This window comes from Phascolarctos cinereus, unplaced genomic scaffold, assembly GCF_003287225.1.
Source record: "Phascolarctos cinereus isolate Bilbo 61053 unplaced genomic scaffold, phaCin_HiC Scaffold_4;HRSCAF=312, whole genome shotgun sequence".
NCBI classification, from domain to species: Eukaryota; Metazoa; Chordata; class Mammalia; order Diprotodontia; family Phascolarctidae; genus Phascolarctos; species Phascolarctos cinereus.
Window position 1 is genome coordinate 558,097,357 of NW_027555847.1, and position 27,059 is coordinate 558,124,415.

The 27,059-nt window shown below is 42.9% G+C and overlaps 1 protein-coding gene across 4 annotated transcripts in view; it reads right to left on the bottom strand.

The window, feature by feature from the left end:
* JARID2 (jumonji and AT-rich interaction domain containing 2) overlaps positions 1 to 27,059 on the bottom strand; it is a 334,127-nt gene that overhangs the window by 24,157 nt on the left and 282,911 nt on the right. For all 4 annotated transcript variants that reach the window (XM_020986790.2, XM_078153580.1, XM_020986792.2 and 1 more), the window contains 7 exons: positions 21,481 to 22,555; positions 16,884 to 17,389; positions 11,389 to 11,481; positions 6,534 to 6,652; positions 5,943 to 6,013; positions 4,734 to 4,848; positions 277 to 382 (listed from right to left, as the gene is read on the bottom strand). In XM_020986790.2, the coding sequence (XP_020842449.1) occupies positions 277 to 382; positions 4,734 to 4,848; positions 5,943 to 6,013; positions 6,534 to 6,652; positions 11,389 to 11,481; positions 16,884 to 17,389; positions 21,481 to 22,555 (2,085 nt within the window). The remainder of the gene's footprint in view (positions 1 to 276; positions 383 to 4,733; positions 4,849 to 5,942; positions 6,014 to 6,533; positions 6,653 to 11,388; positions 11,482 to 16,883; positions 17,390 to 21,480; positions 22,556 to 27,059) is intronic.

A 27,059-nucleotide genomic window follows, 5' to 3' on the forward strand; every position in this document is an offset into this window, starting at 1 on the left:
ATATGAAACCAAGAACCTTCAATTCCCAAGTTTTCGAAAGGATCCCCTTGACACAAGTCAGTCTTTTGTCTCGTGCAACAAGAGAGAAATCCTTCTGCTTGCTTATTTTTCCTTCATTCCAAAGGACACTTTTGTTTTGGACCTTGAGGTTTTAGCAGTTTTGTACTCTCATTTGTTTTTGAGAGAGAAATTTAAAACAAAAACTGTGAATTTAATAAAGACCTAACATCTCCCCCAGTACAAAAAAAAGGAATATTTTGTGGGGATAGCACGTACCATTACGTTACTTTCAAGCATTTCCAGCCCTGGTGTGCCATTGGCTTGCAACAGGGTATGTACCACGTCTTCGAGTTTGTTCTCTTCCTCAGCAGGAATGCAATACCTGAGAGAGAGAGTGAAAGGGACAGAGAGACAGGGAGAGACAGGGAGAGACAGGGAGAGAGAGAGAGAGAGAGAGAGAGAGAGAGAGAGAGAGACAGAGAGACAGAGAGAGAGAGACAGAGAGAGAGAGAGAGAGAGAGAGAGAGAGAGAGAGAGAGAGAAAAGACTTTATCACAGCATTTAATTGGCATTCCCAAACTTTTGTCCCAAGGCCCAGCCCCATTTATCCTGTGCTGAATGTATAGACAAGAAATCAAAAACAAGTTCTTCTGGAAAGTTGCCTCAAAACACAGGGAGCAGGGGGACTGTTTGGACACAATGCTACAGTCAGATGTATGAGCTGAGCTACACATGATCCACAAAATATAGGATTGGGTAATTCATTCTCGTAGCTCCCAGGCCCATTTCACACAGCAATGCCATAAATTCCCAGAGGACTATCTCAGTGGCTTCCACCAAGCACTCAGCCAAGCCACAGCCCCACGAGTGATTCCAATTGCTCATCTTTTATGTATATCTGACCCACACTGCAAGCCAAAAAGCTTTCAAACTCAAAACAGATGTTAAAAAACGCCTATAAATCAGAAACAGACACATCCGTAGGTTCAAGCAGCCTCTGTAAACTCTCCAATTCTACCTCCTTCAGTTCTTGGCTAAGCCCAGGCTCAAAGTTCTAGGCTTTGCCTGCAATAGATGAGATCACAAACACTTAAGAGAAGGCAAGTGGTCCAGGGGTGGGGCTGTCATATATGGAAAACTCAAGGTGCCTCACCATCCCATCCAGGATTAACTCCTGGGGCCAACTCCAATTAGATCTGAGGAAGCTCTGAAATGCCACAAATAGGAGTTCGTGAAAGATCAGCCTACACAGCTTAGGAATATCTCTGAGGGGGTTTTGTCAAAAAGAAGGAAACGCACAATTCATATTATTATGCTTTCAGATTTTATATTCAAAATAAAAGGCATTTTCCAGGCAACAACCAACAGTAAGATAGACCCTTTATTCAAATTTCTCTCACCTCCTTCTATGATGGAGAAAGGGAGGTCAGTACTCATCTATGGTCTCACAGCTTGAAAAGGGCCATTGCTGAGAGACAAGGACCCTGGTCTCTGAGCTCAGCAGTCTTTCCACAACATTACACTGTATTTCAATTAAATCGCATTTCTATCTTGCTCTAAGCTCTAAAACTCACTTTTCCCCTCTAAAACTTGGGTAGGGAAAGTAGTAAGAGTGTTGTCAGAGAGAATGAGATGCAGTTCCAGGGAAAAGTAAAGAGAGCCTAGCAAATAAAAACTTATGAGAAGGCTCTGTGGGAGACACACCTTTCTGGCTAAAAGAAAACGGAACAAGACCGTGAACTCTCAAAGTGTGGGAGGAAACCCCCCCCCCACTTCCTACTGCAGCTCAAAAAATTAAAAGTATGTGTAAAGCATTTTGTGTATAGGCAAACAACAGTGGTGTCAAACTGAAATAGAAACAGAGCCCTGAGGGCCCATATTGACTTAGAAAACCACAAATTAACATTACCTATGTTGTATTTTTAAAAGCATTTCTCAATTACATTTGGCCTGTTTGAAACCTCCAGTCTACACTTACATCCTCACAGGCAAGAGACCAATAATCTATTTAGGGAAAAAGGAAAGAGACATTAGAAGTAACTATAAACAATCTGATTGTGCCAAACTGGTGATGGACACAAGGAAGACTACAAGAGTTTGGAGGAAAGAAGACTGCTATGGCTACCGGGGCTGGGAAAGGCTAAATGGGGGCCTTGAAGATAGGAATTTCAGGTATAAACAGCATATCCAGAAGTGCAGAGATAATAATATCATGATCTGAGTGTAACAGCACTTTATAGCATTCCAGGTTTGCAAAGCACTTTACAAGTATCTCATTTGATTCTCACAAAAACCTTGGGAGCTAGGTACTATTATTATCATCCCCATTTTACAGCTAAGGAAACTGAGGCAGGCAAAAGTTAAATGATTTCCTCCAAGTGACAAACCTACTAAGTGTCTGAGGCCTAATGTGAGTTCAGGTCTTCCTGATTCCACAATCCAGCACCTTATCTACTGTGCCACCTCAACAGAATGTACATGGTATATAAAGGTAATAAGTAATAACACAGAGGTTTTCTATATGGGAGTAATGAGAGAAAATGCTGCAGAGTCAGACTGCAGAGGGCCTTGAATGCTGAGTTATGCTTCAGTTATGAAGCTGTGAAACTTCACAGAACAAAGTCATTGACCACTGCAGAGAGGTGTCACCAGAACAAGCCTTGTGCTAACAATTCACTCTTTGTACACAGATGCCCATTCCCTTTATGATGATGAAGCGCTCTGTCCAGCAGCCAGTCTCTAAATTGTTGTAAATCACCAATATGACACTTTTTGCTTTGTAAATTCTGAACACAACAAAAATAACCAAAACAAAAACCTCAAAACTTTCTAATGTTTTGTTTTGAAAGAATGGAAACACCCCCCACCCCCACAGCAGAGGCAGAGGTGAAAGGGTGAACTTGAACAAGGAATGTTAATAAGCCTCAAATAAAAACATCACCACACCCAGAGCATCAGCAGGAACAGGCTGAGGAGCGTTGGGGTACAAAGATCTATTTGCACTGGCTCCCGATGGGAAAAGGAGTGCGGCCCCAACACAGGAAAGAAACCTGCTGTCTACTTTGACAGTGGCTGTGCTTTTAGATAGCGGATTAAGCCGAAGCAAATGGAACTGCTGCTGGGCCCGCCAAGTAGAAGGACCATGGCCCTCGTCAGAAAGTCCATTTCTTGTCTCCCCAGGTCCCTTTCAGGACACTTCAACAGCTTCTGAGATTCAAGGAAGAAAACGTGTAATGCTTACACTAGGTTTTGGATTCTCTTCTTTTAACCCACTCACTGGACAGGCCTTTCTGACAGATTCCAAGTTTTAAAAGGGCCATGTGGCAACCTGCCGACCTGAGCCATTCTTAGGTGCTTGTGATGACATCATTATTCATAAGGGTCCTATTCAGTTTCAGTTGCTGAGTGAAGAGAGTATCCAGTCGCCGTGCTTAAACTTTTTTTTAATGTTATTTTAACTCCAACATTTTCTGTTACTGATCTGTGATTTAAACATCATGTTTCTAACCAAAATCACATGTTTCAAGCAAAACCACACGCCATAAAATACTCTGATCACATCTTTCTTTTTTTCCTTTCTCAGCTGTAGAAGGCCAAAGGGTGGTTCTATACTGTCTTCTGAAAATGTCCCTGGCTCCCATGTCATCTGACTCTATATTGATGCAGCCCCATAAGGAAAAGTAGGAAAATGATTTCCCAGAGACACTAGCTCCTTGGAAGATTACTTTTAGTTTTGTTTGTTTGTTTTTAAAGACTGTTTAATCAGCCCATTAAGATAACATAGTTCCCGTGGAACAATGTGTAGACTGGTCAACGGTAAGAATATAAGACGGCACAGGGCACGCGCATATATTAAAAACACCTATCTGCAATGATTTTCCATCTGCCACTGATGAACAAACACACAAGCAAAAGCCCAAACCTCCTCCTCAGCATTCATCGTGGCAGACCCTGAATGATGACAGCAGCCAGTGACGGAGACTCTGAACGTGCAGCCACACAAACACCTGGGTGGGCTGGTGGGGCAATGCTGGGAACACACTCACCTCTTCTAAGTAAGAAACAGAGGTTCCCCAGGACCAAGAATTAAGTAAACTCTGGGCAATCACTGCACCAGGGCTACAAAGAACTGGGCTCTTAAAAACCACGCTAAAAAATAGCCACTAACCTATTTCTACAAGACAGCAACCATCTAGTGGGTAAGGAGAATGCCAACTGCTGGAGAGTGTGTTTTCATACTTTTATGTTGTAGCACCATTAAAGACATAGGAAACTTCGCTACTACTGAAATACAGCTCTTCTGGGGTCTGCTTCGCCTGCAGACCTTTTAAGACCTTAAAAGCAGATCTCTGAAGACCAAGCAGCACAAAGAAAAGAAAGGGAAACAATCAGAAGTTCTTAACCCAGGCTCACCCATCTACTCCAACGAAATATACAGAGAACTCATCTCTATGGTTCTAAATCTATGGAGATTTATAATAGGATACAAAAATCTATCTCAGCCCCCAAAACTCCAGCTCAGCTACCTGATGAGGTGTCAGAATGGTGCTGGGAGACCACAGATATAATATGAAGAATCAAACCTAAAGTAAGGTAGAGATCTACTCACTAGGAAACCTCCTGCACAGATGAACCTGCATGTCAGACGCTTCGGAGGGTAAGATGTGCTATGCTGCCCAGAGCCCACAGAAGGCTACAGAAAAATAGGGGAGGCAGGGGCCAGATATACTCACCAAATACAATCAGCACCAGTGTGTAAGTAGTCAATGTATGGAAGGTGATTTTGGTCTCGAGACCAGCATGAGGTAGAAAAGACCATGCCAATATTTAGCCAGGGAATTGTCACTCCTAAAACATAAGGGTTGGAAATAAATCTTTATATGAATTGCCATAAAATTTCACAGTGAGTTGGGGGGAATACTGGGACAAAACACTGTACAGTATCAGACAAGGTTTCTTGCTGCAACAGGACTCTCCCCGCTTTGTTTTGCCATGAGAAAGGGTGAGAAGTGACTTAGATGTAGACAAAAGACATTCAAAAAACATCATTTAGAATAAGAGGAAATGTGTCATGGTAACAACAAACAAGTTACACTATGCTTCTGAGAGAAAGAAAAGAAAAAGTAAATAATGGGGAAGGAAGAAGGGGGTGGGGAATCAGTCAGAAAAACTACTTTTTTATGAAGTAGAGAAATTACACACACACACACGTGTATGTATGTACATGTGTATGTGTATATAGGGGTGTGTGTGTGTTTGTGTGTGTGTGTATATATACGTATGTATGTATGTATATAAAAAAGAGAACACACTACCTTGGTTTCATCTTAAAATACCCATTTCAATTTTTAAAGCAAAGGTTCTCAACCTTTTTTTTTTTAATGAATCCTTGGGCGGTCAGATAAAGCCAACGGACTCTTCAATTTTTTTTTAATGCAAAAAATAAAATGCATAGGATTACAATAAAATACAATCATCAAGGAACAAAAGGTTTTGAGGTTTTTTTTTTAAGTTCACAGATACACCCCCACCTCCCACTCACTCCAATCCCTGGTTTAAAAAAAATCCCTGCTTTAAAGTATTTCCCAACCTCCATTTCTCCAAGAGTTCTAGAATTTCAGGATTTGATAAACAATTTCAGGTACAAGCTCCCATCCATACCTCATGCTTCATTAATTTATACATTTTCATCAAATCCCTCCTCCTCCCCCCGTTGTCAGTAGAATCTGTGGCAATACTTTTAAGGTCAGCTCTCTAAATGTTATCCCTCTACCCCCTTAATAATTTATTTAGATCGGCCTTTGGATAGACTTCTCTCCGCTGTGGGAACACTTCATTGTGGAAGCACAGCTGTTCTCCATGTCAAGCTGGGAGAGCCTACTGGAGGGCTGCCCCGACGGCAGACACAGCCCAAACAACATCAAGAAAGGAATCTAGCTTACCAGGAACAGCACCAAGGTGACGCAGGATGGAGCCTGTATTATTGGGAAGGACTGTCAGATTCCACCCATGCCTGTCCAAGGAAATCACAGAGATCAAGTCAAATGTGTACACCAGGGTTTTTACAGAAACCTAAAAGCTCCAGGCCGTCCAGCCTTCTTCCAGGCCAGTCACTTCAAAAGCACTTGTTAACAGGCATGAACTGTGTTCCAGGCAACATAACAGAGGGGTTAGATCCTGGGTTTGGACTCAAGAAGACCGAACTCCTCAATTTTTTGTATTTGCCAATACTTCAGCTCACTAAGATTTAGGTACTACACACCCTAGGTGAGTTATCTGCGACAGCAGAAGGAGTTCCCACACTGGGAGGCCCCCACTTCGATGAAGTCACCAGTCCTTCCCATATCTGTTTATGGGCAAGGCACCATATCCAGGTGCTGGGGACACAAAGACAAGGAAAAAGCATTTCCCACCCTCATGGAGCCTACGCTCCACTAGAGCATGAGAAAAGTGCTTGCCTTGGGACAAGCTTCAGGATACAGAACAGTCTTAAAATTGCATCAGAATAACACAGGAAGAAAACTTAACTGCACCTTGAAAATGGTTCTGATTTTCCCACTGGGAATCCACTTCCATGCGTGTTGGTATCCACTTTCCCACAATGCACTGCTACATGGCATTCTTTTTGTTCCACTAACTTCCAGTACTCTTGCTGCAAGCAAAAACAGAAACAGAGGAAAGTGTGAGGGGGGCACAAGCAGTGCATGGAAGCTGTGCAGTAACATTCAGAATGTCAAAGATGGCCCACAGGAACAGATCCAGGAGTTTTTTTTTGTTGTTGTTATTTCCTTATAAGAGAACAGAAAAAGACAGCTAGATTAGTAGCTCAGTATTTGTATTTTACATGGCGGATTTATTGGTTTGCTTGTTTTGACATATACAGAATTAACACTTTACTTCCAACATAGGCCTTGCATGTCTGATCATCAGAGAACATTTTAAAAGCAATTTTACATTTAAGATCTCCATAACAATGGATCGGCAAACATTACACAGCCTCATCTTGTACAACTTTTCACATTTTGCTTTTATGATGACACAAAGCTCCTCTGGAAATTTTGCCTGATCCAGTTTAGGCTCATATTCTACTTCCTTCAAGTGCTTGATGAGGGCTGAATTACTGGGGCTGCTACTTATACTCATGCTGTCCAAGAGCCCAGAGGTTCCCTGCCCTAGTGGTCCCTCCCTGAGGCTTTACAGGAGATCCCGTGAAATCCTTCTGCAGATTTGAGATAATTATAATTTGTGGGCTGGTCTGTGTGAGAAACCAATGGCTGATAATAACATGACACTGTTTTTTCCTTCTGTGCTTCTTTGAAAGTAGAACAAGTAATTGGCTCCTAAATTCAAAGCAAAAATGCCAAACCTTACATTTTTTGATACAAAATCTAAAAATATATGTATATAATAGAGACATCAGTTGATGGTCAATCACAAAGCCCTCAGATAATCATCTGTGAAGAACATAACCCAGCACATACTCCATATATTAATGAGTATGAAGCACTATCCTAATGGAAGAGAGATGCTAAACACACCATCTTTGAGGTGTATGTTCAGTTTTCCCCACATTTGACTTTTTTTGTTTGTTTGAAATTATCATGCCAGAGGATCAACATCACCTTCCATAAACTTGGCAAGATAATATAGGATGAAAATATCAAATGCATCTGCTAGATGTTAATGCCCTTTATGGAAGTGACTATAATTTAAACTTGATACTGCAATGTAAAATTGAACTTAAAGTCATTTTAATAGTGTCAAGTGCATGAATATCTTGTTAAAGAGAAGACAAAATATTTAGAGCAACACTTTCAATGGTAGCAAAGAAACCAAGTAAATGTCCATTAATTGGGGAAGGGCTAAAAAAATTATGGTATGTGAACATAATGGAATATTAACATGACTTAAGAAATAACGAAGTGAGGGGCAGCTAGGTGGCGGAGTGGATAGAGCACCGGCCCTGAAGTCAGGAGGACCTGAGTTCAAATCCAGCCTCAGACCAAACACTTGACACGTACTAGCTGTGTGACCCTGGGCAAGTCACTTAACCCCAATTGCCTAAAAGCAAAAAAAAAAAAAAAAGAAAGAAAGAAAGAAGGAAAGAAATAATGAAGTGGATGAATACAGAGAGGCCTGGAAAGACTTGTGCGAACAAATGGAAAGTGAAGTAAATAAAACCAAGAAAATGTAACATACAATAATTACAATAACAGAAATGGGAAAAAAACCAAGAATTAAAAATAATGCTGCAGCATGAAAATGACAAAATAGCTTTCACAGAAAAGTAAAGAAAGTGCCTCCTAACTCTTCGTAGAGGTGAGGGAACAGAGGTATAGAATGCTGCATATAATATTAGAAGTACGTGATATGTTAATTAGTTTTACAGAATTTAAAGAAAAAAAAAGAGGGAGAACTAAGTAAAAAGCCACTAGAGTCAAAGTGGAAAGTGATGTGTTCTTTGGCTTGGCTGCTTCATAAAATGTATCTTGCAGAATGGGGATTTGTAGGGTTATTTATTAAAGAGTATCTTTTATTTGGCAAAATAGACATCAGCACTTTTTTCCTTAAAGATCCAAATTCATTGTATGAGACATACAGAATATAGTAGAAACCTGAACTTGATTCAAACTGAATCAGTTCTAATAATGGCAGGTTTCCTCACCCAAATTTTCCGATGCTGTACGTTCCCAAGTCTTGGTACCCACATACCTGGGTGGTATGGGGGTGGGACAGGATCATTGTGAAACCATTTAATGCTATGGTTGAGGGGGGAGAAATTGCATTATAATCAACAATATTGCTTTGTTCTGAATTAAAATGGAGGCAGGAGATAAAGACTCCAGTCAGTGTTAAAAGTGGTAGAGATTGATATATGGGTATGGAACATCACATATAACTATCAACACTACTGAATTTTTTTTTGGCCTTATTCTTTTTATTCTCTGTTGTAAATGGCACTTTGGGAAGGGGTACTGGGGAGAATAAAGGGGGAAACATAAGTGATATAAAAAGGAAAGTCATCAATAAAGATTAATTTTAAAAGTAGTAGATATTCTAGAAATTTGTTGGGGTTTTTTGTTTTTACTTTTTAGGCATTTGGGGTTAAGTGACTTGCCCAGGGTCACACACCTAGTACGTGTCAAGTGTTTGGTCTGAGGCCAGATTTGAACTCAGGTCCTCCTGACTTCAGGGCTGGTGCTCTATCCACTGCACCATCTAGCTGCCCCGACATCTCTAGAAATTTGGAGCCAAGAAAAAAACTCGACTCCCTGGAAAAGCCAAGACACACACAAGTTGAAAGGATGCAGACTAAAACTGTTTTAGTATCTCTTACATCCTCTACTTTCCAAGTAAAGTGGGCAGGTTGGAGAGGGGGAAAAAAAACCCCAAAAAACAAGGAGAACGACCCGTAAGCCACCATTCTTAATTCTTAAACATCAGTATTGTGGGTTTTAATGCAATTCCTCCCCCATCAACACCATTAAATGATTTCACTGTTATCCTAATTCCACCTCCAACCCCTCAAACACAATGACTTGCCACTCAAATTTGCAGTGCTAACAAATCTCAATTACTTCCCCCACCCCCACCCCAACATCAGCACCACAAATGCCACCTGAGATCTGAAAGATGAGCTGTGATGGCGTTAACTCTCCCTCTCTCACCAGCCATATGTGTTCCAGAATCAGGACTCAATTGACAATTTGGTTGATGGGGCGTGAGGCAGTATAAGCTCCAGCTTACTAACCAGAGCCGTATGGCACCCTCAGTGCCAAGAATGGGGAACATGGATTTGTGTCCCAAGACACAGACGGGGCCCAAATTGTGTGGCATTCAAAAGGCATTCTCATAACCTCAATTGCACATAAGGCCAAAGTGAAAAGCAAACTGGGAGTGTGGCCCAGGTGCCCTGTCTTAAAGAAACCGGCTGGCATCCAAATATTCAGGCAACAGTTAAAAGACTTTATTTGGCTACTTCTTTTTTTAAAATGAAAAATAAGCTGATGCCATTAGTTACATCATCCCTGTGACAGGCACTGGAAACAGGGAAATGCTATCCAATGTCTTCTCAGCCAACATGGTTTTGTTTTGTTTTTTAACCTCTGAAAAGCTCATTTGTGGGAATAATTTTCAAGTTTTCATGCAAAAACCCTGAATTTAAAACCAGTGCCAAAGCCAAAACTGTAGCACACTTAATTCCTACTGGATATGGAATATCTAGGGTTGAGGACCATAAGAGGTGCATGTAGAAGTCACCTTAGAGACACTATACTTTTGGAGGACATCCACTTAACAGATGGAAGAAACAAGCTCATAAAGGTCAAGTGACTATCTCAAGGTCACAATATGGGTAGTACATTGCAGGTGCAAGATTGGAAGCCATATCCCTGTTCAGCCTCCACCTAGAGAGGAAGGAGGAAGCTGCCATCTCCCCAGGCATGAGACATAATAAAGGTACTAAAAGATGCTTCTCAGTCTTTTCTGCTTCAAAAGCAGAGACGAAGGACAAAATGAACTCTAGTTCCTTGCCTGGTGCTTTCCTTTAACTGTCTGAAATAGTTGGGGGAGAGGCAGTGCTCTGATTCTAATGTAATTCTAGATTCTAATGTAATTCCCTTAGACGACTAATAAAGTCAGCCATAATATCCCAGTACCAGTGAACTTCCTCATGATCAAAGGCATTACAAAGCGCCTATTTGCCATGCTAGGCACTCAATGAAGTAAGGTAAACAGACGTGGTCTCTGTCCTTGAAGAGCTTAACATACAGACATCCCTAATTGGTATAAGGAAAGACTGCTTACTGTCTTTTTAAACTCACACTAACTCAAAGAACAGATTTGGCCGATGCACAAAAATGGAAATCTGCCAGGCCCATAAAGTATATGTGTACGTATGTGTACACACACACACACACACACACACACACACACACACACACACAATATCAAGGGATTCCAAGTGATCTCTTGCATGATGCATTCACTCTGAGAATGGAATGTGGGGGAAAATCTAACCATGAGACAGAGGAAGCAATTCTGCTCCTCACATCAGCCTGTAGTCTCCACTTTCCCACTCTTCCCATTTAACCCCAACGTGCCCAAACTGTATGGATAAAAACCAGAAGCCAACTGAACAATATTCTGAATTTCACTATACCATGTTTGGCTCCCAATTTGGAACCCATCTGAGGTCAGTGGAACATGAGAGCTTATCTCCAAGCCCACTTACACAAACCCAGCTCACCAAGGTGGACCTGAAAAAGCATTCCTCTCAAGATGATCCAAATTATGAAGCAAGTCAGAGGCAGATGTAGTTTTTCCCATCACCCCTCAAGAGGAACACAGCAACCCACAAACCTCTACGGAGTTGGCCATTCACCTCACCTCTATTTCAGCTGCGGCAGGCTCTTTACCGAAACACATGTTCATGATGTTTCTTGCCGTTCGATAAAAGGTTGTTAAAGAAACCGACCTTCCCTGGGCAAGGGGAAAAAAAGAAACCAAAGAAAAGGCTTGAAGAGATGAAGCTTAAGAAAAAGCAAACAAGTACTTCCCCAACCCAGAAAATAACCACCAGCTGTGGCTTCTGTGACCCGGTCGCTTTGTTTTCAGGTCATCTCAGACCTCTCTGACTCCCCCCCCCCACTGGAAAAGTGTATGAAGTGGTAAGGTACTCTAAAATATCCTCAGAGATGGCTTTGGTTGCCCAACACAGAGGGGTTCATGAACTTTAGGCCACTAGGCTTCTGAGGCAGATTTATTTCCCTAGTTTAGAAGCAAATTAAATCTACTGTCAATAAGTAGGAACAAGAGATATTAAAAGTACATACTTGGAGATATATAGCTTACCATCTTTACAAAACCACTCTCTTTAAAAAGCATCTTTGCTTAGAAAATATAGGTCAAAAGTTACCCCCCCAAAAGATCAGCTATTTATACCTCTACACATTTGTACACACGCTCACTCTTTTTACATAAAAGATGATTTCTGACTTTCTGTAAATTCATGGCAAATAACTGAATTTGCAAAGGGCCTATGCTTACATGTCCACCTCATCCCAGTGACAGGTGACCCGCTATTGCTTTCATTTCCACTTTTTTGGGTAGGGAAAAAAAGCTAAAATTAAGGTTGCACGCACCAAGGGTCAGAACATTTCAACTCTAATGTTCTGACTCCTGGAGGTTCTCCAGGGCAGGCAGTATGTAAGGCAACAAGATCCCAGCAGTTACCTGTCAAGGGAAGAGGTTCCAAACTGAGGAAGACAATAAAAGTTAAGACCCCTATTTGTGAAAAACCAATGCTATCAAAGTTGAACCCTCCTCTCCACAAGTACCTGTGGAAAGAGCAAAGATAAACCCACTGGTTTCCTAAATGGAGAAAAGGAAACCTCTTTGACTTGCCTCAGTTAAATTTCAAAAGTGATGGGCTGCTTCTGGTTTGTTCTGGAAAACACTTAGTACCACTGCTTCACGTTAGCAGGCCTCGCTGTGTCTCTTTGCTTTCCAAGGTTAACCCCTCCTCTGCCCCCTGGTCCACTAACTGCTGTATTTTACATCTGGAAAAAGTCAAAGGTCTGACTGATGTTGGTCCAATTTGGCTCAGAATCTTTGGATGTTCAGATGTAATCAAAGCATTTTCCCTTACTCAAATGTAATCAAAGCACCTGTCTACTTCCTCCAAACAAGTTCTACATTATGAGTTATCAAATGGGATATTTCTATTTCCCCTTGTAAAATGCCTTTGCATTACCCCTTATGTCTATCTTCGGCCAGTATCTGATCAGTCAGAAGTGCCGAAATTTATTGACCTGAAAAAGGTGGGGAAATCTAATGTTGCCTTAACCAATGCAAAGACAAAAGATACTGAATCTTCCATCTGGGTAATCTAGCAGTAGGCAGGGCAACTATGTGGCAAAGTGTATCGAGCACTGGGCTTGGAATCAGGAAGACTCATTTCATGAGTTCAAATCCAGCCACTAGCTGTGTAACCCTAAGCAAGTCACTTCATCACATTTGCCTCAGTTTCCTCATCTGTAAAGTGAGCTGAAGAAGGAAAGGGCAAACCAAAATAACTTAACAACCACAAGAAAAGCTCAGCTCAAGTGTCATCTGAAGGAAGGGCAGCTGGGTGGCACAGTAGATAGAGTGCACGCTCTAGAGTCAGGAGGACCCGAGTTTAAATCTGACTTCAGACATTTAGCTATGTGAGCCTGGGCAAGTCACTTAATTCTGTTAGCCTCAGTTTCCTCATCTATAAAATGAGCTGGAGAAGAAAATGACAAACCACTCCAGTTATCTTTGCCAAGAGTTGGACACAATAATACTCCAAAAAAGTATGAGGTTAATACAAAAAAAAAAGAGCCATACTTAGTATTATACTGTCTGCTGAAAAGCACCTTTCATTCTCAATTCAGAATTCCTCCATGACAAAGTTCTATGAGTTTTTAAGGGAACGTAAAGTTATTATAAGGAAATGGTTTTGTTGGGTTTTTTTTAATCCTCTTAGAACTATATTTTCTAAATATATACGAGAAAGGAACCAGAGGGCTGTTTCACAAATCCTCAATGTGCTGAGTAGGCAACTCTAAGATACATTTGCTGTTCAGTCATGACTAACTCTTTGTGACTCCATTTGGGGTTTTCTTGGCAGAGATGTTGGAATGCTTTGCCATTTCTTTCTCCAGCTCACTTTACAGATGAGGAAACTGAGGCAAACAGGGTTCAGTGACTTGCCCAGGGTCACACAGCTAGTAAGTGTCTGAGGCCAGATTTGAACGTCTTCCTCACCCTGGTCTTGAAGCTCTATCCACTGTACCATCTAGCTGCCTAGGATGCATACTCGCTTCTAATTCATGTTCTTTAAAAATCATCTCTTGGTTTAGGGATTAAGAAAAAATGAGTTAAACTGATAACAGAAGAAGCCTCCTTTATCAAAAAATATCATTAAAGTTAGTTTAAAGTTCACACGAGACCATCCTTTTCATAACCCTGGGAACTGAAGGGGAAGAGCAGAGGGGAGACATGGCTCCTGCTCCTCTCCTGGTCTTGGTAAATGAACTAAAGGGTATAAGGGGTAGAGAAGTGAGGTGTCACTTAAGACAAAACTAAATCATAATGCCATGGGATGAAAACAAAAACTACCCTGAACAAATGGCTCCCATGGTAGAGACTATTGCCCAAATAAGGAAGCTGCTTTGGGACACCATTATCTTTCTTTCTTTCAAACGAGATCATTTGAAAACTGATAAGCCCAGCCCATGGCACACAGTAGGCACTTACATGTTTGTTCACTGCCCCCCTCTACACAGCCCTCTTTTGTCCCACCACCGTGAATGTGTGTGGTCATCCCGTATGCTAGGCCTTCCTTTCCTTGAAGACTAAGCTCATGAGTTACCTACCACCTCTCACAGCCTTCTCTGACTGCCCTCACCCCAAAGAGACTCAAAGGAGTCAACCTTCCACAAAGTTCCCTCTTTCGTCTGGATCTCTCATTTCTGACTATCAAATTCTACCTTCATGTTTCTTTGTGAAGATCTCAGAAAAGTCACTTCTCACTCACTTCTGATAAGATTACAATCCCCTGGAGAGCAGGGGCTGTGTTCATTTTTGTATCCCCTAAGCCACTGATTCTCAAACTTTTAGCTCTCGGGAACCCTTTATAATTTCAAAAATCATTGAGGAGCCCTCAAAGAACTTTTCTTTATGAAGGTTTCAACTTTCAATATTTATCATATTAAAAATTAAAACCTCTGGGAATTATTATGGAAGAGTTTTGACCTTGCAGAGTCCCCCTGAAAGGGTCTTGGGGAACCCCACCACAGGTCCCTGGACTACTTTGAAAGCCACCATGCTAAGCCAAGCACACTGCCTTGCACATAAAAGTTCTGGGTTCAAATCTCACATCAGGCAATTAGAAGCTCTGTACCTGGGTTTCCTCATCTGTAAAAGCAGTTGGACTCAATGACTTCTTTGAGCTCCTTTCCAGCTCTAAATCTATGACCCGATAATCGAATTAAGTGCGTGACATAGCTACAACTCAGAGAACAATTAAAGCTGTGAAGGGAGCAGGCCATACATATGGACTTTTGCTCCCCTTACTCCATCTGTCTCCTGCCCCACCAAAAACCATGCAGCATAACTAGCAGAGAAGACGAAGGCACCATATCTCCCCCATATATTTTTGCTACATGTTTAAAAGGGATCTGAGACCATATGGAAGCAAATATTCAAGTTTGCTAAATAGCATGAAGAATCCTACAAGGAGTTAGCTAAGGGGTCTACAAGATCCCACTGGTGAGCCCCTTCAATTGGGGGTCAAGACCATAACATTTTAGAGACCTCTTCCGTAAGATGGATTCTAGGTGGAAGAACCTCAAGCAATATCATTTTTGCTGTCCAGCTGCTCCGTACACCGTGGAAGAGCTCAAAACCTATTTTTACATCTAAATAAAGCTTCACTCCTAATCAGTACAGATCAAATTTCCTGTAGCTCAGGCCAGAAACTAAGCTCACTAATGGGAAATCAACAGACCCCCCCTAAACTTGGGAAGAAGGCCTTGCACATCTAATGCAGCAAAGATGCTGGGGACTTGTGTTTCATTTCATATCAATGAAAGCAACGAATGGAGGAGAGATGAGCCCTCCACCACCTGTTTCTCACTTCCCAGGTAAGACAGAGAAGAGGCAGCCTTGTCCTGTGGTGGGCTGGGTACACGTGGTTCCCTGCAGTTTTACTAGCTCATTGAGCCTGACTCAAAAATTACGCTCTTGGCCATGGTGCCAATTTGTGCGCAGGAGGGGTGACTGCCAAGCAGAGCTGGTGAGAGAGTCAACACCGCTCTGCAGATGAACATGCCTTACTTCTTGGAGAAGTAAGTGTTCTCAGGATGGCTTGCACTTAAACAAGATTTGGCAGAAATGGAGAAAACATTGTACGTGTTTCAATTTCTGTTTTCTTCCACTTGCACGTTAATGGTGAGATACGTTTTGATAGCTTTATCGGGGCCTGTTCTCTCTTTCTATAAAAGGACCTGGCAGAGCAACTAGGAGCTGGGTGGCAGGAGACTGTGTTGAATATAAATAGGGAGGGAAAGAAAAAAAAATATTTTTATGAAGTTAGGGTTGTGTACTATGGGAAGAACTGCAGAAGCCTCCTCATGGATCTTTGGCTGAGAATAGCTCTTTCCTAGGCAGCTTGCATCCACCAGCTGGGGGCTGGGGGGAGGAAGAAATCAATATCCACCTCAGGGATTATTCAAAGTTTTCCATCAAAGTGCTAGAGCTAGATGGAACTCTGAGAAATCATTCAGTCTAACCTTGCTGTTTAACAGGTAAGGAAACTGAGGAACAGAGTGGGGTAGTGATTTCCCCAAGACTAGCTAGTTATAGGAATGCCAAACTGATCTATTACAGGCCTTTCATTTTTCAGAGTGATAAATCTTTCACGCTCAAATTCAGAGTAACTTGCAAGGTTAAATTTCAACGACAGGACTCAGATGTCTTGGTTCCCAAGTGGGTGCTCTTTCCCCAATATACCACCCCAGCTCCCCGTTCTGGCTTGTTTTCCTGGACTTGCAAGGCCATACTCCCAATGAAGGGGCTCAGACCACTCACTTGTCACCTCTGGCACCTCCCATGGGGACAGCTGGATAGAATCTGAGGTCAGCTGACCACCCACTCAACCAACAATCACTGCTGCCCCACCTCTGTAGACACAACACAATGCTAAATCAGCAAGTGGGAGCCTTCAGTCTGGGGCAGTCAGAGGAAGCACCCAATGGCTTCATGGCTACCCCCAGGGCAGAAGCATTTTCCATGGAAAGCCCCTGTGGCATCCCAAAAACAAGGGGGCTGGGTGGAGGGAACAAAGGTTCTCCTACCTTATATATACACTTGTGGAAGTCACTGAGGACCCCTTTCTCCTCCTCCTCCTTCTCTTTGACAACCTCCTTTTCCTGAGCAAAGAGTCGCCGCCTCCCAGTTTTGAGCTGGACATGGTCCACCTCCTTCAGCTTGCTCCGGAAGCCATTCTTGTGGACCACGCCATGGATGAGGCCATTTTTGGGCTCAAACCGGGGCAAGGAGTGGAATTTGTGATAGGCATTCTCAGAGTGGCCCTCCAGAGGGCCTTTCCGCTTCTCCAAGATCTCTTTCTCCAGCAGAACCTCCTTCTCCAATTTCCGGTGCTCCTCGGGTGAAAGGGAGTCATATGACAGCAAGTACTGGCAGTAGGCTTCCTGCAACTTTGCCAGCCGGTCCTGGGCAGTTTTGGGGATACGCAGCATGTCTGCGAGTTTGTTCCATTTTTTGAGGTCAGTCACTTGCTGCATGCCGCCCATCTCATTAATCAGCCGGAAAAAGCAGGCCAGGTCCAGCTCACAGCCTCCTGGAAAGTGGGCATGTCGTTTTGGATGCGAGAGGGAGGAAAAAACAGGAAACAATCAGGTAAAAAGTCACCAGTGAACACAGGCACCAATCCCTACCCCCCCCCGAGGATTTTAGGTAACAAAATTCTTCCCCAAATTTCAGGTTTTCTTCATTTACATGTTTAAAGAAACAAGCATGTGTTACTCCCATTACACAGAGGAGGAAACAGAGGCACAAAGCCTCTATTGAATGATTTAGAATTCCTTCATCAGCAAAAGGCAGAGTGGAGGTCTCCAAGGTACCCAGTCCACTACACACATTAAATCAATTAGATTTAGAGTTGGTATAGTCCTCCAGGTTATGTTATTATGTCAGCAATGAAGGAGAAGAATTCTTACTGTCTTTCGAGGGAAACACTGTTAAATTTCCTATGAAACAGCAGGGGATAGAGGAAGGGACAAAGAGAAACAGAGAAACAGAGGACAGAGGAAGAGGGTGAGAGCATCGGGTTTTTTAGCATTGGTGTGCATGGGGAGGCGGAAGTGGGAGGGCAAAAAGAGGAAAATAACAATCTTTTTCTACTGAAACTACTGGATTCCCAAGCTAAAAGGGCAATGTTTAGACATGCACAATTTAAATGTGTACACAAATACTTTTTCTTTTCTTTTCAGGACCACAGGGTAATTCAGTTCTTATTCATCCTTATATGTTCAACTTAAACCAGAATAAGGTTCCGCAACCAAGAGCTGCAAACAATGTTAAAATCCAAACAGATGAGTAACAAGCAAAATGGTCCAGGGTCCAAGTCAAATTTCACCCTTTTAGTTATTCTTCTCTGCATGTGACCAGAAAGATTTACCACTTTGAAAAATAAAATACTGGGCTACCTCTACCCACTAACAGATTGACTTCTAGATGCTCTGACACAATACCTGGTTAAAAAAAAAATACCAGGAAACAAAGGGAGAGGAAAGAATGGGGGTTTCAGATGTTCAAAATTTAAGGATATTTGCATCCAACTGCAGACAGATGAAAAGTACACCTGGATCAGAGGTCTCAGAAGATGAAAACTGGGGTTAACTTCTGAACTTTAGATTCCCAGAATGTCAGAGATGGGATGGTCCAACTCCACCATTTTCCAAGAGAATACTAAGGTCCAGAAAGTTTAAGTGATTTGTTCTGAGTCACAAAGGTGACAAGGGACATAGTATCAAGACGAGGACCTCACTGCCCTGAAACCCAACCCAGTGCTATGTCTCTATAATCTCAACCCCCCCCTCCCACTCCAACCCTCCCTTACTTCTTCCCTATTGTTGTTCAGGGCCTATTATACATGGCAGGAACTCAAATGCTTTTTCAATGGAACTGAACAAAAATCTGGAAGTAAAGAGGACAGGAGCAAAGAAACACTGAAGCTTCTCTGGCTGGTCAGAGTCCTCAACATAAGCCAGACTGAAATCACAGTTCGGATGTTATGGCATGTATTCTTTATTATTTTCTTCCCTCCTACAAAAACTGCACAACTCTTCTCTGAAGGTTTTGAACCACAAGTTACAACACTTACATTTATGCACAGATACACGCACCCGCAAGCATATATACATTTTTACTGAATTTTGCAGTGGGCTCTGAAAGTGATTAAACAGCTTCACATTTCAAATGTTTAAGCTGACTATCTACAGGGTCTGACTGTGTGGCCTGTGAGCCACCTAATCATGCCCCTACAGGCCTTCTTCTAGCCCAAACCCTGGACATCTACGATATCTAACCCATGGTACAATACAGGTCCTCGGCCTGCACATACAACAAAACTCCAAGCCACTATACCACACAAGGTTAAGAAACAGTGAAGTTAAATAAAAAGGAGATTTTATCCTTAACAAACTCTTTGGTTCTTCATCATTAATTACGTAGATTTATGGGGCTACCATCACCATTCCACTGAGCTCCCCCAAACAGTTCTAGGGCAGAACTTTACCTTGCTGCCTCTTGGTCATCACTGGGCCCATGAGCACTCTGATGATGACATCACACCCAAAGATGCTTGTGCTAATACGTGAAGCCTGCTTTGCGAACACAGTCAGGCAGTGAGTGCTCTGTAAGACTGAGGGGCTCTCATTTCTACTTCAGGCAGCATGCACATATGCACATATCCCATGCATGTGTGTTCTCTCAGCCCTTTGTTACAGTCCTATCACATGTCACACTTGACAGCGGACCATAAACCAAGAATTCTTTCAAATTAAGTGATTCTCACTCAGGCATTAGCCCTGGCAGCCCCCTGCCGAGAGGAATAATGAAACCTCCATTTTGCAATGAGCCACGTTTTACTGCCTATTCTTGACACTTAATGATTGTTAAACGTCTGCTTGTCGTTGAAAACTTTGCGATCGTCAGTATTTGGATTTCCAAACGTGAGCCAAAGTGACAACTTGTGCAGCAGCCCTCCAGCTGAGAGAGAAAAATTGCCTTTAGCTAGGGTCCCAAAGTGAAACTAACACTGCCAAGTAAAGTGTCCGCATCTCCAATGGGATAATTCAATCTGAAGAACATGAAAAATACAATCACTGACAGAGTACGGTCCATAGTGACATTGAGGGGAACTTTAAAAAATGGAAAAGGGGGCGGAAAGGGTTGGGTAGTCTACAGAAAGGACTGTCTCCAGGGAGGGGGGTCAAAACAGCAACGCAGCAGACAACATTAATGTGTACTGAGTGGCTCAGGCTTGCGCCGGACCCATCTGCACTGCACCTGGTCTGGGAGGAAATTTTCCAATCTAGTAGTCCAATAATGCACACAAGTTCATCCACAGACCAAGATCAAGTTACAAACATGGCAGTTGAGACCAATTTAGGAGGGGGAAAAAAAGGAGGAAGGGAGAAGGGGGGGGTAGACAAGAGTAGACAAGAGGCTAGAGTCTCCCAAGGGCTTGTGGATATTTGCCTCTCCCCTTCCATTCTTTTGTCTCTCCCTGCTACTTCAGGCTGAGAGGCTCAGTCAGAAGTTAGAAAGCAGACAAGCCATGTAAGCCCAGCAGCATGAATCTTCCACCTGGCTGTGCTCCTTGGATTCCCCCCATACCACCTAGAGCCCAAGGCTGCTAACCTGGGAAGAGGGTCAGGTCATTAGTCTAAAAGTTTGTTAACTTTTCTTTAGCAGCCTAGTGAAACTTAATGAAACCTTTCTTAGAATCATGTTTTTATATAAAAACAATAAAATGCACAGGATTATGAAGGAAACCAATTATACTGAAATACAAATATCAAAATATGTATTTCAATATGATTTTATATCGATATTATAATTCATGATTATAAGTTACATAATATATAATTTATACTGACACAATGACATATAATTAGTGTTTGTGTCTACATTATGATTATATCATGATATAATCATAATATGTACTTTTATTTTACATATAATATGATAATCGATCATAACAATATATTGTATCACAGTAGAAAATACATCATAATGGAATAAAAGGTATCAGAGTAGAGTACATCATATGATATATATGATAGAATGTCATCAGATAATAAACCATCATATCACACAATGTACCATATCCGTCACAGAATAGAATATATAATAAACTAGAATACATCCAAATATATTTGCTATGATGACACAAGATACCAGAATAAAATTGAATATATTCTAACAGATAATAACAGAATAGAACATATCTTAATAGATCACATCATAATGTACCAAAACAGAATACATCATAATACATTTTATATCAGTATATCACAGTATAATTATTTATGCACATGTATCTACACACATGTAAATCACACACACACACACACACACACACACACACACACACACACAGAGCCCAGCTCCGCCAGGACTTCCTGCTCCAGGAACAGCCTGGGCATGGCCTCCATGAGCAGCGACAGCCTCAGTTTCCAGCTCTCCCCTGAATCCGCTTCAAGGGCATAGGCCTGAGAAGGGTCGGGCTGCCTCCCTAACCATAGAGAGGTAAGAGGACAGAAAGGCCCTGGTGGGAGGGGAGGGCTGCCAGGTGGGCATGCGCACAAGGAGAGGGGGAGGGCTCCTGGTCTGGGCACGCGCACAGGTGGGGGGGTGGCTTACCTATGAGCGGGAGCTCGTCCATGGTTATGCCCTGAGATTTGAGGTGCTTCTTGATGCAGGCCAGCCGCTGCACGTTGGGCCCCCAGCGCCGGCCCAGCTTGTGGATGTGCTGGATCTGGGTCACGAAGCGCATCTCATCGTTGAGCTTGCACTCAGGCCTCCAGTCCGGGGGCGGGATCACCCTGCACATGCCGTACTTCTCTACCTGAGCTCGGACCGACTCGATGTAGATGAGCGGGTCATGAAACTCCTTGGCGGAGGGCCGCAGCGTGGGGATCTCGTGGGTGCCGGCCCAGCCCGGCCTGCCCACGCCGCTGCCGCCGCCCCTCTCGTGCTTTCCCGCGGAGTCGGGGGGCTTGTGCAAGGACTCCGTGTGCGAGGTAGAACGATTTTCCCCAGCCGAGGCGGAGGAGGCCGAGGCCGTGGCGGCCTCTGCTCTGCCGTGTGCTTGTTTCCTGGGCGGGCTCCTGCCGGCCCCGGCCGCTGCCGCCGCGCGCTTGGGCCGGCTCCTCTCCAGACTCTTGTCAGGCACTTCCTTTCGGACATGGCCGTTCAGCAGAGGCTTCTTGTCGACGTGGGCCCCTGACGCGGCCGCTGCCTTCTTGCTGGGGGCCTCGGCGGGGCCTTTCATCTTCTTGGGGGGCGGCTGCGCCTTTTCGGCCGGGTGGGCCTCTTCCAGCCGCCTCTTGGAAGTGCGCAGCCCCTCCCTCAGCTGCCTGCCCACCTCCTTATTAGTGCATGACTTTGGGTTCAACTTGCCATTGACCTTGACGCCGGGCGTCGCGGCCCGGGACGCCCCTCCGAGGGATAGCACCTGTTTGCGGGTTTTTGCATTGCTACTTTCAATTTTCCCTGAGATTGTGTGGTTGACGGCCGAACTGGGCTTGTGGTGATTGAGTTTGGTTTCTTTGACCAGTTCTCTCTTGGCTTTGGTGTATGTGACAGTCCCCTTTGTCACCGTTGCAGTGTACTTCACAGTTTTGGACGGTGAAGGTCTCACTTCTCGCATCTTTTTGGCACTGGCTGCACTCGCACCCAGAGAGGACATTCGAGTGATTCCATTTACTTTAGAAACCTGAGGGAACACAGGGTGTGGGGGGGGGAGAACAGGCCGTCAGTAAGGTGCAGTGCTGTGCCACAAGCCCACCCTTCGGAAAGCACCCCCAGGACCCGCGCACGAGGCTGAAGCTCCCCGGCCCTGTACTGGGGCTGCCCACCCAGGGGGACCAGAGACCTATTTAAGAAGGAAACCGCTCATCACCTAATTGCCTTTTTTAAAAAACATGAAACCCTTTTACTTTAAGTAAAGATAGAGATATAGAAACTGATTCAGAACTATACCAGGGGTGTGTGTGTGTTCTATATACTGATTTGTGTCTAGATATAGATCCATATGCATAGATATCTATAGATATCTCTATGGAGACATCTATTTCTACTGATAGGGACATAGCTATAAATCAGTATTGATCTCTATCTTTACATATCTAAGTCTATATAGATAACTATATCTATTAATACTTTTACTGATATATGTATATATCAATAAATGTAGAGAGATAGCTATACATATCTAGATACAGATCTCTAGACTGCGTAACTTGCAGCTAAGTGTTGTGTTGAATGGGTTTTAAAATGAGTGTCTATTCACACAGCTTTGTTCTTCCATAAAATGTAGGGAGTTCATGATGTGCCTACCAGTTGCAGCCTAGGCTAATGATCTTCATGTTACGTGTTCCCCTCACAGAAGAACAGACTTCATGTGTGAAAGAGAAAACACACACACAAAAGATTTAAAAAACTAGAAGCCAAACATTTGTGAGTCTTAAGCTCAGGTTCTCATTCACTTGCTAAGCTTGGGTGGGAGCATGGATTGGTCAGGGTCTCTCTTTTCTTTCTCCCTGTCTCTTTTCTCTCTCTCTCTTTTTTTTTTTTTGGCTAGGCAATGGGGCTAAGTGACTTGCCCAGGGTCACACAGCTAGTAAGTGTTATGTGTCTGAGGCCAAATTTGAACTCAGGTCCTCCTGAATCCAGGGCCAGTGCTCTATCCACTGTGCCACCTAGCTGCCCCTCCCTGTGTCTTTTTCCATGTATAAGAGAGATCATACTTGTAACTCTCTTTCCAAACTCTGAAGCTCTACATATAAATGTTGGCTATGATTATTACTATTTCTGAGCTCTTCTTGGGCTCTGAAAGCTCCTTGATGAAAAAAAGCGATGCACCTAATCTCTAGCACAGTGAAAACCTTCTAATCCTCTCTGTTGACCACGCTTCACGTATGGATCCCTGTTCTTCCAACCTAGCTAAACTTCCATATTACTTTGACTTCCACTGCTGAAGGGGGAAGGGAAAATAAGTTGCCCTGGAACCAGCACTGATGCTCACATATGGGTCACACAGTGAGGCTGATGGTGAGATGCCATGGCAAGGAGGAAGCCGATCAGAGCCTGAGTTTGCACCAAAGAGGCCATAACTTCAAAACAAGAATGAAACCCAGGAGCTTGCTATCATCCAAGCCAAACGTCTAGTTCTAGTGTGATGACTTTGGACAAGTCACTAGGAGTGTGATGCAGTAGAGACAGCACTAGATTTGGAGTGCTGGGTCTTGGTTTCAATCCCATCTCTGTCACATTAATTGTGATCTCAGACGAGTCATTTAATCTCTTTTCGCCTCAATTTTCTCTGTAAAATGAAGGGGCTGAACTCCGTAGGTCCCTCCCAGTTCTAAATCCCTCTGGGCCTTAGTATTCTCTCATCTGTAAAATAAGGAGGCTGGCCTTGTTGATCTCTGAAACTGAAAAAAAAAAATTTTACATGATTGTAACACTGAAAATGAGAACTACGTCAAAAAAAAATTAAAGTACAAAAGGAAACCTACATTTAAAATCTATTTTAAATATCCATCACTGAAGTAGTCCTCTACCCTATCTCTAAATTCTACCGTACTGTGTTTATCTTTAGAAAGCTACTTCTCCAATTACTGGTAGAAACAAGTCCCTTTTACCACATGTGCCCCTAACCTAAGCTATTAGGTGCAGGAATAAAGAAAAAAATTTTTTTAAAGAATCTCTACACCTTTAGGCTTATGATATAGCATTAAAATATCCAACAGCGGACCACCCACCCACAAGTTTGCCTGGATAAGATGAAGGTCTGGGCTTGGTATGTGTCTAGGGCTCACCTTACCCATTGTAAGCAGAGGCCTCATCCCCTGCAGGGCATGCAGGAGGTTAAGAATAGGGTTGCTGAAAAAAAGGCTAGACTATGAATCAAGATATCTAGGTTCTAGTGCCAGCTATTTTAGCAAATGATCCTTGGGCAAAACACTATACTCCTCTGGGCAGCTGATGGCTTAGGGATCAGAGCACCAGATGTAAGAGTAAGGAAGTCAGGAGGGGGCATCCTGCTTATCAGCTGCGTAATGTCTAGATAAAATGCTTAACTTCTCTCAACCTTGGTTTCCTCATTCTGTTAGGGTGGTTGTTGGGAGGATCAAATGAAATGCATACCTTAAACTAATATTGATACTATATCAGTATTAGCTATTTCTAAAAGTTAAATAGTTATACCAGATGATTTGTAAGAATCCCTTTCCAGGTTACTCTGGTTCCCCCAAAACCACATGCTATCCTGTTGTGTAGGCCCAATGGAATCAGATATGCCAAATGGTAAGGGGAAATGCTGGTAGAATCAAAGAATACCCACTCCTTAATGGCAAAAGATATTTCCTGCTAACATTTTTAACTTTAAATGGGAAGAAATGTGGTACTTTGTGTCATCTTTTATAATTGGTGACATACCAAAAATTTATCTCAGACATCCCTATTTTATTTTATTTTTTTAGTGGGGTTAAGTGACTTGCCCAGAGTCACACAGTTAGGAAGTACCATGTGTCTGAGGCCAGATTTGAAATCAGGTCCTCCTGACTCCAGGGTTGGTGCTGTATTCACTGAGCCACCTAGCTGCCCCAGACATCCCTATTTTAATAAAATTTTAAACCTTTTATGTCCTAAAAACATACTCTCTATTAGAAATATTAGTGAATGTATCCCTTTTCTCCCCTCCTACTTTCATTTAATAAAAACTATATTCAAACAGTGACCACTACAAACTTGTACATGCATGCCAACACAGCAAAGATAAAATAGATTCCTGCCGCCCCCCCCCCCACCCGGTGCTACGTGGCTGACTTGAAAGAGGGATGAACTTTCATCATTCTACTCCAGGATTAGAACAAGGCATGCTTCATTTAGTTTTTCCCTTTCTCCTCCCACCTTACCCCCTGACATCATACTGCCCAGAGGTTACCAGTAGATGTAGTGATACCCCTAGTAAGATTACACCTACAAAGGAAATCTTCCCAACAAGCTAGACTGCACTCAGCATCCCTAAAAGATAAGGAGAAAATGGAACCAGAGGCCATCTACCCATTTGGGTGGTAAAAATTGGGACCTGCCTAGCTGCCTGACAAAAACATACACATTCCTTTACCTGTACTTGTCTCTGAGGATCTAACATGTCGTTGGTACCAAAGAAAAACAAAGTAATTTAGGAAGGCATTTTCTTACCCTGCTACTGATGGTCTCTTCCCCCTCCACCCCCATCACTATCTCAAACAAAACCACACACACTGAGTTTCAGCTTAAGAAAGTACACAGGTCATGGCCAGCTCACCACAGGGGGATCTGGTGTCACTGATCCACATCCAGAGGCAGTGCTTACACTGAGCACATAAGAGAGAAGGCATTTTAATTCATCCGAGAATTAGCATGAAGCTGGCTAGGGCAAGAACCCTTCAGCACTCATTAAAACCAACCTTGGTGTGAACTGAGATAACCTCTTATGGGACAACTCTCATTTCTGAAGCAGCACTGGGTTTTGCATGCACTTTTTTTTTAAAACTTGCTCTCCTCACCCCAAACCTACAAAGGAGACCAACTTAATGGAAAATCAGGTGTCTGTAAGATCAAGGGGAAAAATCATTTCCATATGCATCTTCAAGGAGAATAAAAAGTTCCCATGAAGGCTGCTCTGCCAGAGTACAAGGGAAGGAAAAGGGGTAATTAAACCCACCAGAACCCAGCCCCAGGTTCTTCCTACAACAGCCATGAAGCTTTGGAGCTCCAAGTCTTCCAAGTAGAATTCCATAAACCCAAACTCTAATTAATAGAGCCAATGCACATGATTCTTCTACAGATTCTAGTCTCTAATCACCTACAATTTCTGGCTACAACCCTCTCAACCACACTGGTACGGCAGGTGTCGGGATAACCAGTTACAATCACCATAAAACTAAATTTCCCTTTCATACGCAAGACTGAGATGAATACTACTGGGATACAGTATTTTCTCCTCCTTAACATCATTCTGAGAGATTTCTAAAAGCTGCATTGAAGGGAATGGTACTAGTACTTATAGTCTTACAGTAAAATAATACCTTCATTTCCCTGCAGTGGGGATATATGATATATAAGATAAGGAATATGAAATCCCTCAGGACATGAAACCTCCCTTTGTCCTTTTTTTCCTCTTGTTAGCAGAATTTGCATTTTAAAGACAACACCCAATATATGGCAAT